Source organism: Callorhinus ursinus, unplaced genomic scaffold (genome assembly GCF_003265705.2).
Source record: "Callorhinus ursinus isolate GAN/ISIS: 27379988/994484 unplaced genomic scaffold, GSC_fseal_2.0 scaffold31, whole genome shotgun sequence".
Classification (NCBI taxonomy): domain Eukaryota; kingdom Metazoa; phylum Chordata; class Mammalia; order Carnivora; family Otariidae; genus Callorhinus; species Callorhinus ursinus.
Window position 1 is genome coordinate 11,902,259 of NW_027397093.1, and position 17,609 is coordinate 11,919,867.

Sequence of the window (17,609 nt, forward strand, 5' to 3'; positions counted from 1 at the left end):
TCAGGACTATGCCATCCTCTTCATTGACCCAGGTGGGACTCTCATGAACTGCCTGTACCAGTCTTATTATGTTTTAATTTCCAGAAGCACAAATTATTATTGTGATATAAATTAGTATCATTATAGAAACCAAATAGATGAAGAAAACCAACCACGAGACTTCATGGGACACCTTCTGAGATGCCCAAGTACAGAAAGGAGGATGTTTTTCAACTTATGAGGGCTGAGATTGTACCTTGGGACTCTTTCAGAGAAGCAGTTGCTTATGGCAGATAGGTAAATCGGCTTGGGGAATCAAAGGCTGTATTTTGGATCTTCATAATTCTGAGAAGTTCTAGTACTTTCCTTATCACATCATTGTCTGAGCTATCAATTAGGTTTATTTTCCTTCACTGCTTCTTTTGTTATATTGGGAGTATATTAAAAATTTGTTTTTCCCTAAAGTGCTTTTCAGTCCCTCAGTGCTATATAAGTGTTAAATAATTAAGCTCTAGCTTGCATTCTTTTAATTACTGTATACCTCATTTGAAAATTATAAATAGATTTACATTGCAAATGGATTAATTTGACTGTATGATGAGCAGAACATGGTTCTAATAGTCGAGAAATTTAAATTGTTAGAATGGCCATATTCCTTCATTCAGGAGGACTTTATTTTCTGAGAGAAGAGAAGGGATATTGAGTGTTTGGAAGAGCAAATCTGGGATGGACCATCAGCACCTGGAATATCTCTTTTTTGTTCCCTACTTTAATTTTTTTTTTAAGATTTTATTTATTAGAGAGAGAGAGAATGAGAGATAGAGAGCATGAGAGGGAAGAGGGTCAGAGGGAGAAGCAGACTCCTTGCCAAGCAGGGAGCCCAATGTGGGACTCGATCCTGGGACTCCAGGATCATGACCTGAGCCGAAGGCAGTCGCTTAACCAACTGAGCCACCCAGGCGCCCCCTACTTTAATTTTTTTTTTTAGAGAGAGAGAGAACAAAGGGGGGGCGCGGGGCAGAGGGAGAGGGAGGGAGAGAATCTTAAGCAGGCTCCCATGCCCAGCAGGAAGCCTGACGCAAGACTTGATCTCACAACCCTGAGATCGTGACCTGAGCCAAAATCAAGGGTTGGATGCTTAACCAACTGAGCCACCCAGGTGCCCCTAAAAATATTTTTATAGAATATGAAATAATATGATTCATCACTGAGCTAGATTCTAGTCCAGTATAATAAGACAAAAGGACAGATAAAGATTAGGAAGAAAGAAGCAAAGTTATTATTTGCAGATGATATGATTGGCTATTAAAAAAATCTCAAAGTATCTACTGATATATCAGTAGAATCAATAAGAGGATTTAGCAGGTTATTGCCTGTAAGATCAAGGTATAACATTCAATTGTATTTCTATATACTAGCAACTAATGGAAAATGCAAGATAAAAAGAACTTTTATAACAGCAACAAAGTATATAAAGTAGATATGAATAAATCTAACAAAAAAGATATGACAATTATATAAAATCCCCACAGAGATCCAGTATAATGAATAATTACAAAGTGAACATCCTTGTAACAAGTCTTTAGGTGAAAATAGAATACTGCCAGTACCATAAACATTCACCCTCCTTTCTTTCTCAGTCACATCTCCTTCTTTCTCCCAGGAGTAGCCACTTTTCTGATGTTTGTGGTAATCACTTCTTTGTTTTATCTGATAGTTTTACTACCTATGTATCCATTCTTAATCTAATTTAAAAATTACCTGTTTTTAAAAGATTTACTTCATTGTAAATGGAATCATTTTTAAAAGATTTACTTATTTATTTTAGAGAGAGAGAGGGAGTGCAACAGCGCAGAGGGGAGGAACAAAGGGGAAGGGCAAAGGGAGAGAGAGTCTTAAGCAGACTCTGCACTGAACACAGAGCCCAACTCAGGGCTCCATCTCACTACTCAGATCACGACTTGAGCTGAAACCAAGAGTCAGTCACTTAATTGACTGTGCCACTCAGGTGCCCTGTAAATGGAATCATTTTGTGTGTGTGTGTGTGTGTGTGTGTGTGTGTGTGTGTGTGTGTCTTCTTTAGTGCAGCAATATGTTTATAAGATCATATTGTTCTGTGCAGGTTGACTTTGTTCATCTTCTTTATTATATGGTATTTCATTGTGTAAATAAACCAGTTTGTTTATTTTATTGCTGGTAGTCATTTGGATTATTTCCAGTTTTTAATTTTTTATGAACAATATTGCCAAGAACATTCTTGTGTATATCTACATATGTATACACATTTTTTTGCATATATGTCCAGGAATGGAATTACTGGATCATAGGATATGTATATTTACAATTTTTTTTTATATTGCTAACTGCTTTCCAATATTTCCATATGTTTTCCAATGTGGTGATACTAATGTGTATTCTGACCAGCAGGTTTGTCCTGGAAGTTGAGTAAATTCAATTCTGAACTTATGAGAAATAGGGAAGGATAGACAGGACATTCTTTTTTTTTTTTTTTTAAAGAATTTATTTATTTATTTGACAGAGAGAGACACAGTGAGAGCAGGAACACAAGCAGGGGGAGTGGGAGAGGGAGAAGCAGGTTTCCCGCGGAGCGAGGAGCCCGATGCTGGGCTCGATCCCAGGACCCTGGGATCATGACCTGAGCCGAAGGCAGACGCTTAATGACTGAGCCACCCAGGCACCCCTAGACAGGACATTCTTGAAGAATAATAACAAAATGAGAGACTTGCCTTGTTTATCAGTCAGAGTAGACTAAGTTATGCTTTGGTAACAAGCTAAAATCTCAGTGATAAATACACAAAAGATTTATTTTGCATTCCCATTACTTGTCCACTGCAGGTTAGTAGGAGAACCCTACTGATTGTAGTCACTCAGGAATTCAGGTGCCAAAGCTACAACCAAGGTGACTATTACTAGTGGCCAAGTCAGAGTGGACATTTGAATGTTCAACAGGTCACTTCTGCTCAGAGCTCACTGACCAGAACTAAAATCATATGGCTCCAGTGAATCCCAAGCGGGCCCGGAAGTGTGATCCTATCAAAATCCTTGGGAGAGGGATGAACCAGAAATACTTAGCAAAAGTACTAATGACTACCATACTTTATCAGATATAAAACTACATCAGTTATAAAACTATAGTAATTAAGACAATGTGGTATCAACACAGTATGACTAATAAATCGATGGATCGAAGTTAAAAGTTCAGAAGTAGACATAAAGAAACTTACTACTTGCCCTGTGAATCAAAGGAGAAAGTGAACTTTTCAATAAATGGTGATTAGACAATTGGTTATCCATATGGAAAGAAAAAGGAAATTAGAACCCTACCTCATATTATTACCAAAAGTATGAATTTTAGCTGAGTTAAGGACTAAAACATGAAAGGAAACTTTTTTAAAGTTTTAGAAGAAAATATGAAAGAATATCATGACCTCAGGGATAGATGGAATTTATTCAATAAGACAAGAAAAACACAAAGTTAAAAAAATTGATAACATTTTACTACAAAAAATTCAAAAACCTCTGTTCATCAGAAGACTCCAGAAGAGGGTAAAGACACAAGGCCACACACTGGGAGGAAATACCTGCAATATATTATATAACTAACAAAGTATTGGTACTCAGCATAGAACTTCAGAGGAGAACTTCTATAAAGAATAAGTAAAAGATAATTGAGTTAGTGGGAAAATGGGTAAAAGACATAAACAGGTGGGCGCCTGGGTGGCTCAGTTGGTTAAGCGACTGCCTTCAGCTCAGGTCATGATCCTGGAGTCCTGGGATCGAGTCCCGCATGGGGCTCCCTGCTCGGTGGGGGATCTGCTTCTCCCTCTGACCCTCCCGCCTCTTATGTGCTCTCTCTCTCATTCTTTCTCTCAAATAAATAAATAAAATCTTAAAAAAAAAGAGACATAAACAGGCATTTCTCAGAACAGGAAACCCAAAAGACCTTTAAGCATATGAAAGATTCTTACCCTCCTAAGTAATCCAAGAAATGTAAACTAAACGAATACTCTTCAGATTAGTAGAAATTTAAAAATCACTTAAGATTGTTACCTGAAAGGTAGAATAATAAGAACTTATATACAGTTGCTGGTTGGAATATAAATTGATACCACTAGTTAGGGAAATAGTTTATTACATTTTTCAGGTAAAATTAAAGTAGCATATACCCTACCACTCAGTAATTCCACTCCTAGATACATGTTGTAGAGAACTTCCTTGTATATACATATCAGAAGATATATTCAAGAATGTTCAAAGTAGTATTTTTTTGTAATTATAGAAAAATGGAAACAGCCCATTCCAACTATAGTAGAATATATATAAAAATTACGGTTTGTTCCTAAAGTAAGACACTATATGGCAGTGAAAATGAATAGCCTTTAGCTCTATATATCAGCTTGGATTAATGACAAAAATATTACACTGACTGAAAAAAGCAAGTCATAGAGGGCTATATAATGATTCCATTTATATACAAAGTAAAAATGGGCAAAACTAAACAACATGTTGTTCAGGGATACAGGTATGTGATAAAACTATAGAGAGAAAGGGAATGATTTTCATAAAATTCAGGACAGTGGTTATCTCTGGAAAGTGGAGGGGAGGAGATTATAATCAATTGGGGAGTTTCACACTCATTGACAGTTTTTCCATTTCTTTTTTTTTTAATTTTTAAAAGATTTTATTTATTTGAGAGGGAGAGAGAGAGCATAAGCAGAGGGAGTGGCAGAGAGAGAGAGGGAGACGTAGGCTCTTTGCTGAGCAGGGAGCCCAATGCGGGACTCGATTGCGGGACCCTGGGATCATGACCTGAGCCGAAGGCAGACGCTTAACTGACTGAGCCACCCAGGCGCCCCTAATTTTTCCTTTTCTTAAATTGAGTGGTGGACACATGGGCATTTCTTTATTATTCTTTGGCTAAATATAAACATCAGGCTTGTTTTTATAAATGATGATTTTTATTAAATATACTACAGGGGTGCCTGGCTGGCTCAGTCAGTGCAACTCTTGATCTCAGGGTTGTAAGTTCAAGCCCCACATTGGGTGTAGAGATCACTTAAAATCTTAACAACAACAAAATAAACGTACTACAGTCATTTTAGAAAGCACACTAAAGTGTAAAGAGGAAAGCTGGAAATTGCCTGAATTCATCACAGAAATTGCCATTTCTCTTTATGCCTCCTCTCTGGTCAATGTATTTCTAGAAATAAGTCTTTCCGTCCACTTATAGTAAAAAGAATACTTTTTTTTCAGACCCCTGAATTGCCTTTCCATCTCTAGTATCATCCTACTTCATTTGTTCTAACCTAAGAATATGCTGGAGTGCTATTTTGAAGTTACTCCCTTCTTGTATAACCTTGAAGAATTACTTAAAAATGTATGATTATAGGCATTTAAAAAACTAATTTCATACTTTCTTTTCCCTTCCTTTCCTTCCTTAGGCACTCTCCATCAGCTATGAAAGCAGATGGTACACTCTCTATGCCTACCTCTTAGACATTGCAGATGTTACTTTGCCTGAATCCCTTGGCACCCAGAACAAACAACAATAAACAAAACAACACATCCCTTTTAAACCAAACCAAATCCAGTTCTTTCAGAACTCCAATTCAGAAACATAACTTCTCTTTCCCCCCCCAGAAATATATCTTCTTAATGAAGTTTTTTAAAATATTACTTCTATCTAGACCCATGATTGTTTTACTTAATTGTATTTAGCATGGCTGAATGAGTTTTTGGGAAGGTGGCTCAGCATTTCCTCCCTTTTGGTATTCCTTAAGGTGCTTGCACCATAATATAAACACTTAACTTCTCTGGGTTCATATATTCTTTAAGTAGTTCTTGGATTTTAGTTATAAAGTCTTGGGTACTTGCCTTTTTCTTCTCTCTCTCTCTCTCTTTTTTTTTTTGTCTTTTATGCTCTCTCTCACTCTTGTTCTACTTCAGATTTTCATTGTGACTTGGTTTTATACTTTTTTTTTTCAGTAGGTCTACTTAATCTTGGATTTTATGCCTCATTTAGTTAGGGAAGGGTGAGATGTATGTGTGTGGTGGGGGTCCTGAGGAGTTGATGGTGGGAAGATCTGCTTAAGAGTCAAAAGCCTGGGATTCTGTCAAACAAAGCAGTTATCTGGCATCCTACAATTAAGTTACATGTTAAATTTGTGGTATCCCAGTGTGGGTGTAATTCTATATATTTAAATCCCTGCTTTTTTCTCTGCCTATTTAAAAATTAGAGGAATGTTTGGTGAAGCGAGTAAGAATTCCTTTTTGCTGGTACTTTGTGTCCTATTTGCATTCTTTAGTGCTAAGTTTGAAATGTACAATTCTTATATCATAGATTTTTTTCAAAATAGGGAACTCCAAAATTCTTGAATTTGAAATACTCTATAAGAACTTGCCAATTCTATGAAGTCAGAATTCTTTGTGTTGGTACATAATTGTTTAGCTCTAGAACCCAGTATTAAGAACAAAAAGAGACATAAACATGTTCCTAGATGAATCAGAAGCTAGCCAACTTTCCCGTAATCTAATGTTTTGGATGAAGGATTTGGGCTTCTGAGTCTGGCTAGAAGATACGTATCCCTGCTTTTTCTCTACTTTTTATTTACCTTGCATCAACCCTTAAAATGCTTTTACTATTGGTCTTATGTGAACAACTTTTATATAATATTTTTGCTTTTTCTTCTGCTTTCCGAATGTTTGTCAGTATTTTTGTGCCTTGTGACCATCACAGGTACCGTAGTATATGTTGTATCCAGAGCTTATAATTGCTTTTTGGTGGTTTATACACAATATTTAGGATAATCCATTTCTTTTGGTTCTGTAAAATGTACTGGCTTTTTTTTTCTATGTTACTTGATACTAAGTTCCTAAAGTAATTTGAGCCTTCAAATCTTGCATGCATATTATTAATGATGGCTTTCATTAAAAAGAATTTGTGTCAGTGTGTCTTTCTTCTTACTGTGAACCGCAATGCCTTTCAACACTGATTTAGCAAATAGAAGCGATTTGTGTGCTTATTACCCTGTTCCTTCTGAATCTACAAATTTATTCCCATCTAATGTTACTAAAAGATATTTCCTAACCTGAACTGTTGTCATGCCTATAGCCTAGAGCTCTTATTTATTATTCATATTGAATCTGCCCTTTTGCCCCCAGCCCCCAGGGTATGATTTTACTTTGGTGTTGGCTTATTTATTTATCTCTGTCCAGGGGAGGAAATCCGTCCTCTGTACTTAGTATGCCACAAAGATTTTGTTCTCCTTCCAGGGATTGTACTATAAGCTTTGCTGTGTGCCAAGATGTAGGACAGAGTGTTTTTTGTTATAGGCAAAGAAGAATGCTTCATTGATTAAATTCAACAAATCTTCTCAATTAGTGATTTTTCTTTTAAGAATGCTAGTACAAGGCATCAAAGCCAGGGAATGTTGGTAATGCTGAGGGTAGGTGGGGAGGAAATAGGTTTTTGTGTATAAGGTGTTGTGTAATGTAAGTCTGTATTTGTAGAGCAGTAAGAATGTTTTGAAAGGGGCAGGAAAATCTGTGTTCTGTTGATAACCCACCTGTTAATTGGGGGGATATTTGAGAGTTCAGAGAATAAATACCTCAATATATTTTTAAGTAGCTGTTCCTCTGTTGGGTATTGAAGCTTAAGCACAATGAGTAAAGTAGTATGGGAAATTACTTATTGTTCATTATCAGTCCAATCCTTCTTTTTTGTAGATTATTGGAATAGAAGGTTCTTCATTGTCCTATAGTCATGGCCAGTATCAGAGAAGAGTAAATCCATTATGCTGGACTATTTAAACCAGGAAATTAGATTTCTAATATGTTCCCTGGAAATTTTAGCTAGTAATAAACAGCCCTCATGTGAAGAAGCTATATCCCTATGTCTAATGCAAATATCATCTACTTGAGTTGAACTTCTTTGTTTTGCTTATCTATGGGATATGAGCATATGTGTGTGGTCTTTTGGTTAACCTTTCTTAGTCTTGAAGTCCTATTAGGCTGTACCGAAATATTCTCAACTAATTTAACCATTGACATAACTTGGATAGTATAAAGTTGAGTCTTTTATCCTTTTTCAAATTTGGAGTTTAGAATTTTACATGATATTCAAATAGAGGGGTATGGCTGCAAGGAAAAACATAGTAGATCATCATGATTCTTTCCTTTCCAGAGTTTATGGCAGAACCTGAAACTTATACAATCTCAAAATCTTTGTGCATGTCCAGAAGGGTCCCCCTTTTCATTTCCCCTGTGGGGTAAGTGGTTATGGTATTGATTCTCAAAATTTGATTTAAATACTGTTGGTAATCTCTAAGGTCCTGTATTTTTGATATTGACAAAAATTAGCAAGGTGACTATTATATTTTATAAAATCTCACCATTGGTTTGTGATTTCCCACTAAAAGCAATACCATCCTCTGGTGGAATTTAGCCTGTCTCTGTTCTATGGCTCTCTGTCCAGTGTCTTGAAGTCTTGGTATTTCTTTCTGTGTTTCTGTCTTTGTGTGTATATGGGTGTCTGTCTCTTTTGCACTGGTAACAGGAATGAGGGTGATAGGTAGCTTATGATGGTCTTTAACTTCACCACTGCAAGTCTACAAAGTGTTGGGTTATGAACTCAAAAGAGTGCAAATAAAGCCCTAAACTCATGGGGAGATACTGAATTTACTTAAAAGGACTGATATAGGATATGCAGATAATTTTCTAATCATGAAGTCCAGAAAAGGTAGGTATTTTTAGACATAAGGTTAAGGAATCCCAGTAGAGAAACTAGCCAGCTGTTCTCTGCCTTCTCCAGTGTTGAAGTAAGAGTTTCTATTAAACTGATTGGATATTTGATAATATTGAAGAATTATTATTACCCTTTTCTAAGTGTGGCAATTATATTATGGTTATGTTTTAAACAAAAAGAGTTCTTATTTTTTAGAGACATACCCTGAAATGTTTACAGATGAATAATGTCTGGCATTTGATTCAAAATGACCTGGGAATGGGGTAAGTGGGTGGGTTGTATATATGAAATGAGATTGGCCACAGGCTGATAATTGTTGAAGATAGGTAATAGGTACATGGGAGTTTGTTGTGGTATTTTGTCTACTCTAGTATGTTTGAGATTTTCTGCAATAAAATGTTAAAAATCCAATGTTAGTTTTGGGTGCCAAAATGGCAAACATTTATATGTTCTTTCCCCTCTTGAAAGAGAATGTTCGAGATTCTTTTGAACACATAAAACTAGTGAATAGTTCTCTTTTCCAGTAGTCCTCAAGGAGTAGTAGCTCCTTTATCTTTCTTTCAGAGGATTGTTTTTACAAACAGGCTTGATTGGCCACATTCAGGTTTACAAGTTACTTAAGTCTCTGATTTCCAGGAGATGTGGAGAAAAGGAGTGATTATGAGAGCCAAAATGATGAGAGATTTGGGAAGCCCAGATCAAGAAGAGAAAACCTAAGAACTGAGTTAGTAGCAGTGCATAAAGTGTGTCATGCCTTTGCAAAGTTATTCTTGGACACCCTTCAGGGATGAGTTGGACTGCTAACTTTCCAAAAAACCGAGAGTCCATAAAGCATCAAATTTAGTGATGGCCCTTCTCCTTGACCCCCATCTTCTCTACTCATGACTTCTTTTAGATGCAAGGCTAGAAAGTCCTGAGAGAGAAATAAACAGCTGTTGCCTGCCTAAAGAGAAAAGTCTTGTGTTTTAGGGGGAAAAAAGTTTAAGCAACAGCTGCATTTGTAGATGCCAAAGCACAAAGACTTTCTGTCTTTATGGCACTTTTATCTTATTTACATGTCTTTACTAATCCAAATAATTATGTGCTTATGTGGGTAGAATTGTTTGCTCCATGATCCAAGAGAAATGGGTGGGGAAGCACCTGCTTTTAGTCATTAAAGTCTTAATGCTTTTGCACTGCATCCAAGAAAATAGTTAACAGACAAAAAGTAATTTGCCTTTTCCTGAGAATGAAAAGGAAGACCTCTTTGGTTTCACTTTGTGAAGAAGAGCAGAGAGAAGCCTCAAAGGTGGGTTTTCTCTGTTTATTGAAATGAAACCATCCTGGTCCCCATAGGGAAAAATAATTCCTGGGTTTTGGTTCTTCCTACCCTTTCCCACTCCCTGCCACAGAACTCAGCAATTGGAAGAATACCAGTTTTTGTTCCTTATTGGTGCTACCACCTGTTCTTATTGCTGAACTAAATGTTCTTGGCTTTCTTTGGTGTGAACAGGATCTCCCTCTGGGAAAGGTGGGAGGAGGGTGAAAAAGGGAACAGGAGGAGGCCCGTTCCAGCCCTTGTGCTCATGTGAGAGGGACACACAGGGGTTAGTGTGCTGCCCTAACAGAGGGGCTTTGTGCTACAGCTTCTTACAGAGCTGCAGCTCCACAGATGCATGCTGGGAGAGCTCAGGCTGCTTCATCCCTGGTATACTTGCTTTTTCCTAACAATAGCAGAGCAAGACTGATAATAATAGTTACAATAAAATAAAGAAGATGCAGGTATTCTGAATACATTCAGATATTCATTGTGTGTGGAGAAAGTTGCCTGCAATTAAGAGATGAGGAAAGAGTATAGCTTGGAGCCATTGATGACACCAGACACAAGTCAGATCTGTTATTGCATGTCCATTGTGCATGTAAGCAGAGCTCTGACTTTAGGTCTTGCCCTTTCTGTGCTGAAACCTTTCTTATATAGTCATGGGAAATCTGTCTCTCCTAAGTAAGAGCAACAGAAAGAGAAAAGATTGGTTCTTCCTACCCAGATTTCAGAGCCTAGGGAGGTAGCTCAAAGTAGATGCATTTCTGACCCAAGGTCAGTAGCAGATGGGCTTCTTAGTAACCTAAAAATATAATGACAGTAATAATAATGATAACAACAACAATAATGGCAGCTAATACTTAGATAGCACTTACACAGCCAGGCATTAGTCTAAGGTATAGAGATATAAGTAATTCATTTAATCCATAAATAACCCTAGGAGGTAAGTATTACTACTAATCCTCTTTTAAAAGAGGAAACTGAAGCCTAGAGAAGTTAAGTAACTTTTCTAAGGTCACAGAGATGGTAGATAACAGGACTGGGATTTTGAACCCAGATAGTCTGGTTCCAGAGTCCGTGCTCTTAACTATTACTCTATACCATCTCTCAGTGGAGTCCTGTCCTTTCTCAAGCAGGGTCATCTGAACCACAGAACACAGAACATAACTTGAGTGACTATTTTAATTCTCTCTGGCTAATAACATAACTACTGCATGCATAGGAGAGACGTTAGTTCATTAGGAATTGTTGATGCCTTAGAGTATTAGGGCTTAATTCTGAAGGGAACTCAGTTGAGAAAGACTAAAGGGGCTGTAGTTTGCAAATATCACATTTGTACACAACTGTCCTGGAACTAATTTCGCATTGGTTTGTTTTGAAACCAGTTTTGAGCTCTGCACACAGGACCAAACCTCATCCATCCCATGCTCTAGAGATAGAGCTTTTGTTAGCAGTAATACCTTAGCATTAACAGTTGAGAAGAATGGCAAGTTGGGATGTGATAGTGGTCACTTAGTGTTTTCAGTTGTCAAACCACTATTATTTGTAGAAGCAGTCACTGCTTCTTGGGCCACCTTTTCCTTTGTTTCTCTGTTCCTGTGTCTCAGAATCCTGTAGGTCACTTGGTGTAGATATCCAGTTGTCCTCTGAGAATGTTTATCTATGGTCCTAGACCGTTCCTTTTGGTCTAGTTTAAGGGTCACTGATAGTGAAGGTCCTGCCTTGCCTTTCCCTGATCTTAAATATATTTGTAAAAAATGTCTAGGTTAATCCAAAATAACTTGGAATACTTATAATAGATTTCCCCCAGCTCCTAGCTTATAAAATAATACTAAATGTGTATTATTTAGTACAGTCTCCACACTGTACGGAATTCTTTGTAGGGAAATAATAGCAGGTTACATAGCAAATTGTTCTTGAGCTGCTTTTGGGATAGATGTTCAATGTATATGAGGAAGAACAGTGCTAGTAAGAGAGTAGAATGAGGAAAAAACCGTTCTAACTTGAAATTAGCTGAATGAGGTTTAATTCCATTTTGCTTTAACCAGTTATATTACCTTAAGAAAAATTTTCAACTTTTCTAGGTGATTCTTTATCTGCTTAAAAAAAAGAGGGACTAGGGATACCTGGGTGGCTCAATTGGTTAAGCATCCGACTCTTGATCTCAGCTCAGGTCTAAATCTCTGGGTTGCGGGTTCAGGCCCTGTGTTGGGCTCCCCAGTGGGCATGGAGCCTACTTAAAAAAAAGGAGGGGACTTAATAATATCTTCATAAGATCTACCCATATCACATCATTCATTCATTCATTCATTCATTCATCCAAAACAAGTTATCGGTTGCCCTCTATATGCCAGTACCCTTCTAGGTGCTGGGAATAATATAGCAGGGAATTAAAGGGCAAAAATTTTCTGTCCTCACACTTAAATTCTAGAGAGTATAGTCAGACAGTAAATAAGTAAAATACATGGTATTAAAGATGATAATAAGTGCCACAGAGAAAAATAAAACAGCTGAGGGTGGAGGGTTTGGGGAAGAGGGGGTGGAGCTTGAAATTTTAAATAGAGTGATCAGGGGGCACCTGGGTGGCTCAGTTGGTTAAGCGTCTGCCTTTTGCTCAGGTCATGATCCCAGAGTCCTGGGATCAAGTCTGCATTGGGCTCCTTGCTCAGTGGGGAACCTGCTTCTCCCTCTGCCTGCCATTCCCTCTGCTTGTGCGCTCTCTCTCTTTTCAACAAATAAAATCTAAAAAAGAAAGAAAGGAAGAAAGAGAAAGAAAGAAAGAGAAAGAGAGAAAGAAAAAAAGAATGATCAGGAAATACTATATAGTGAGGGTAATATTTGGATAAAAATCTGAAGAGCTAGTGACTGAGCTGCTGATAGTTCAAGTAAGATGAGGACCAAGAATTGACCATTCTAGGTTGGTGAGGCCTCCTATTCTTAGATTACATAAGTAGGTTTATAAAATGGTCTTATTTCTGGTCTCATTAGTAAGTCTGAAAAATAACCATGGAGTTTTTTTATATGAAGAAATTACTAACAAGAATTTGTTAGTGAGTGACATTCTTTGGTGTGTTGATATGTAACTATTCTTTGGTGTGTTGATATGTAACTGTCGTTGAATTTATTGTTTATGTGGGTGGTTTAGTGAGGATCTGGGCCATGTGATGTCAAAGGACCATATTCTAGTTTTTTTGGGGAAGGTCCAATACCACATCAAGCCAGGTGCCACTTGTTGCCACTCTTTGTTTCCATTCTCTGGAGGTCACATTCATCATTGTTTTAGATCAGGCAAAGATGGAGAAGATAGATACATTTAATTATACCAAAATTAAAAAACTGCTCCACGTAAAAGACATTAGAAGACTGGAAGAAGATATTTGCCACAAGTCATATTTATAAAAGACTCAGAAAAACTAAATGTAGTTAGAAAGACTCAAATTAACCAGTCTGAGTGTATTTATTAATTGCTGACAATGATAGGGGGAAATTTATTTATATTCATTTACTGGTGGAAGTAAAAGTTGAGATAGCCTCTTTATATGGCAAAAAATTAGAGACTGCCAAAATGTCCGTCAATAAAGAAATGGATAAATAGATGTTGTATAGGCACCTGATAAAATATAACGCATCAGGGAAAAGGGATGAACCGTGTGTGTGTGTGTGTGTGTGTGTGTGTGTGTGTGTGTATAATTATGGATAGATCTCAAAAATAATGCTGAATTTAAAAAAGTAAAAGTGTGATGCTTTGTATATAAACAAAAAATATACATAAAAGTATCTATGTATTATTTAAGGATACACACACACACAAATACACAGGTATTAAAAAACAGAAGATTGTGCAACAAACTCATGATAGTGAGTGCCTGGTAGAGAATGGGTGGTCTTAAATTGGACTTCATCTGTAGATTTGAAATAAACATGATGGAATGTTTATTTCTGGGTATTAGACAAATAGGTCTTTGTTATATTATTCTTTGTCCTTTGATTAATTCTAAATTAAGAGAAGGGGGCCAGGTTTCATAGGATGAGCCCCAGAGAATTATTTACCAAACGATTTATATATAATTTGTCCTTATTTACTGTGGATCTTCTACCTCTGTATCAGAGGAAATGGGGTAACCCTATATTAATTAACTCATGACAATGGTCTCTCCTAATGTGTTCTTGATGGTATCACAGTCAGATGGAAGAGCAAGGATCCTTACTAGCACAGATCATGCTCCTTATTCTGACTCTTGATTTTTTACTTTTTTGTTACTAACTACAAGCATATCAACTCATGGGAAGTACATTTGGTTCCATTGTCAAAAGCATGGAGATGCTAGCTTGACAGACTGGGATGTGTAGAAGCTTAATAACAACACTGCTTTTTTCCCTTGTCTAACCTCTTCCCTACAGGGAATCTTTAACCAGTTTCAGTGTAGTAGCGAAAAAGTGCTTCCATCTGACACTCTCCGCAGTGCTCTGGCAAAGACTTTCCAGGATGAACAGCGTTTCCAGCTGGGAATAATGGATGATGCTGCAGAGTGCTTTGTAAGTGTTGGCCTCTGGCCCTCTTTGATATGGGGTGAGACTGTTGATGATTTCCATCAAGGACTGGGTACTTTACTGTAGTATTTAGTCTGCCCTAGTATCTACAATTAGGACAAGGAAATTCCCTAGTTTTTCAGAGCTCTAGGGTGTCTCTGTTAATGAAGTAGGAATTGCATAATGGGTTTATTCTTTTTCCTTCAGGTTTAGAGTAGTTTTGTGCTTGTCATTGCATAAAACAGTGGCTCTCGCCTTCAGAGGAGACAGGGCTCATTAAAATACAAATTGCTGTGTCCCGTTCCCTTGAGTTTCTGATTCAGTAGGTCTGGATTGGGGCCCAAGAATATCTAGCTCTAACAAGTTTCCAGGTGATGCTAATACTGATGCTGCTGGTCTGGGGACCACCTTACTTTGTGAATTCCTACATTACTAATGATAATTAAACAGAGAATAACTGAGTCCCTACCACAAGTGTAATGTGCTGTTTAGGTAGCTACATTGCTCCCAATGACTTTTAGTAGAAGACTGTTCTGAACTCTGGGTTCTATCCATCAACCTTCAAAAGACTCTCTGTGCGTCCATTAAAAAAATCTGAGAGTGATCTATATTCCATTACAGGGTAAAATGTCACCAAAATCAGAGGTACTCCTGAGAAACTGGATCACTTATATATTGCTGGTGGGAACGTAAAATGGTATAGCCACTCTGGAAAACAGTTGGGCAGTTTCTTAAAAAACTAAACTTAAAAATTATCATATGGTTCAGCAGTTGCATTCCTGGACATGTATCCCAGAGAAATGAAAACTTAAGTTTATACCTATCCAGTGATATTCATAGAATCTTTATTTGTAATAGCTCCAGTTTGGAAACAACCCAAATGCCTTAAATGGTAAATAGTGAAACAAACTTTGGTATTTCCATACCATAGAATACTATGCAGTAATAAAAAAAGGAATTTACACATCAACTTGAATGGATCTAAAAGGAATTATGCTGAGCGAAAAAACACAGTATCAAAAGGTTATATACCTACCATATGCTCCCATTTATATAATATTCCTGAAATAACAAGCTTATAGAGATAAGAGAACAGATTAGTGGTTGCTAGGTGTCAGGGTTGGAATTGGGTGGGTAAGGCTATAAAGGAATAATGTGAGGGAACCTTGTGATAGAACAGTTTTATATCTTGATTGCAGTGGTTGTTATATGACTCTATACATGTAAGAAAATTGCATAGAGTTACACACACAAATAAGTGTATGTAAAACTGGTGAAATCTAAATAAACTCTGTAGACTATATTGATGTCCATTTCTTGGTTTGGTTATCGTACTATAGTTATGCAAGATGTTACCATTGGAGGAAACTGGGTGAAGGGTACATGGACCTCCTATACTATTTTTTTGAAACTTCCTGTGACTTTATAATTATTCAAATTAAGCAGTTTTTTTTTTTTAAAAAGTAGAGGTATTCTTACCTTCCAAGAGGATTACTATTTCTCTGAGTAAACTGCCTACCAATATGTGCATTTTTCTATTAAATATCACTGATATACTGCTTTTGTTCTTTCCCTATTAGGAAAACCTCCTGATGAGAATTCATTTCCACATTGCTGATGAAACCAAAGAGGATATATGTACTGCCCAACACTGCATCTCCCACCAGAAATTTGCAATGACATTGTTTGAACAGGTGAACCTTATCTCTGTCTACACATCACCTCTTCTTCAGGAACACTTTATGCTGGGCTGTGGGGTGTTAGATGGGTGTTAAAACAACTAATGACTGTGGCTGCTTGGTTTTGCTTTTCTACCTGGGCCCAGTGTGTGTGTACTAGCTGTGGTGCCACTTCTGATCCGCTGCCTTTCATCCAGATGGTGCATTACATCTCCACTACTTCCCTTTGGTGAGTCTTAAAGGGTTCTCTGTTTGTACTCTTAGGTACTCCTTAAATGACTGAGTTTTCACTGACGGCATCCAAATAGCTTATATTTTTATTGTTAAGACTATGCTATGTTGTAGGAACTGAGAACAATGGCTTCAAAGTAACCTTTGTTCTTCTTCCCTCCTCTCCCAACCATCTCCTTTTCTTAGGTTCAGTTCTGGTCAGCAAGGTGGGAGGTGAAATGGGGATTCTATAAGCTTTGGATTTTGGGACAGGCGGAGGCGTTCATTGTGTTTGGGACACTGAAGCTGGTCAGGGCAAGGGGCTTTGATATAGTGGGCAGAAGAAGAAAATCAAACATGTGAGTTAAGAGTTTGTATGAATAATCTATTTGATTTAGTTGTAACTCTGGGTAACTCCTACCATCATTCCCTTCCATTCCCTATCTTGAAGCAATCAGGCTATTTGTATGCTGGAAAGACGAGAAAAACCCTCACCAAGCATGTTTGGTGAGCTGCTGCAAAATGCCAGCACCATGGGAGATCTGCGGAACTGTCCGGTGAGTTAAGTCAGGGGTAAGGTTCAGAGTGGGGAGGGGAGCCCTAGGATTAGTGGAATTGAGGCAGAGCCAGTGGGAAACATCTCAAACTAGTCTTACATATGTATTTCAGAGCAACTGTGGAGAAAGGATTCGGATTCGCCGTGTGTTGATGAATGCTCCACAGATTATCACAATCGGGCTGGTATGGGACTCAGACCACTCAGACTTGGCAGAGGATGTCATTCACAGCCTGGGTACCTGCCTTAAGCTGGGTGATGTGAGTATTAGTTACCTTTATCTCTGACTTAGAGTTCTTGTGTCTTAGTATTGCTTAAGGGCAGTGAACACTAAATGCAAAGGTCTATCCTAGATGACAAATATTACAGAGTTTTGGACAAATATACTAGTTATATGTGTACACATACATGTGCATGCATGTACCTGTTCACATACCTCCTTTGGGTAGGTGGCAAAGGCTTTTTAAAAAAAATGGGATGACTTTGGTCTTGAAAGACAGGATGGGCAGAGCTTCGCTACTGATAAAAATAAAGCAATTTACAGAGTTATTGTGTACCCTACTCATTGTTTGTTGTAGAGTGGGGAAGTGT

General features: G+C 37.5%; 1 protein-coding gene across 22 annotated transcripts in view; it reads left to right on the forward strand.

Moving 5' to 3' along the window:
• The window catches only part of USP54 (ubiquitin specific peptidase 54), a 118,820-nt gene that overhangs the window by 65,875 nt on the left and 35,336 nt on the right, over positions 1-17,609 (forward strand). For 20 of the 22 annotated variants that reach the window (XR_012374214.1, XM_073878803.1, XM_073878802.1 and 17 more), the window contains 5 exons: positions 14,445-14,579; positions 16,154-16,267; positions 16,399-16,481; positions 16,914-17,019; positions 17,132-17,278. Coding sequence is in view for 21 of the 22 variants with exons in the window: in XM_073878803.1 (XP_073734904.1) it covers positions 14,445-14,579; positions 16,154-16,267; positions 16,399-16,481; positions 16,914-17,019; positions 17,132-17,278 (585 nt within the window). In the remaining variant the exon portion in view is untranslated. Of the gene's footprint in view, positions 1-8,182; positions 8,268-14,444; positions 14,580-16,153; positions 16,268-16,398; positions 16,482-16,913; positions 17,020-17,131; positions 17,279-17,609 lie in introns of those variants that run through there. The other 2 variants (XM_073878811.1, XM_073878813.1) reach the window with 2 other exon arrangements.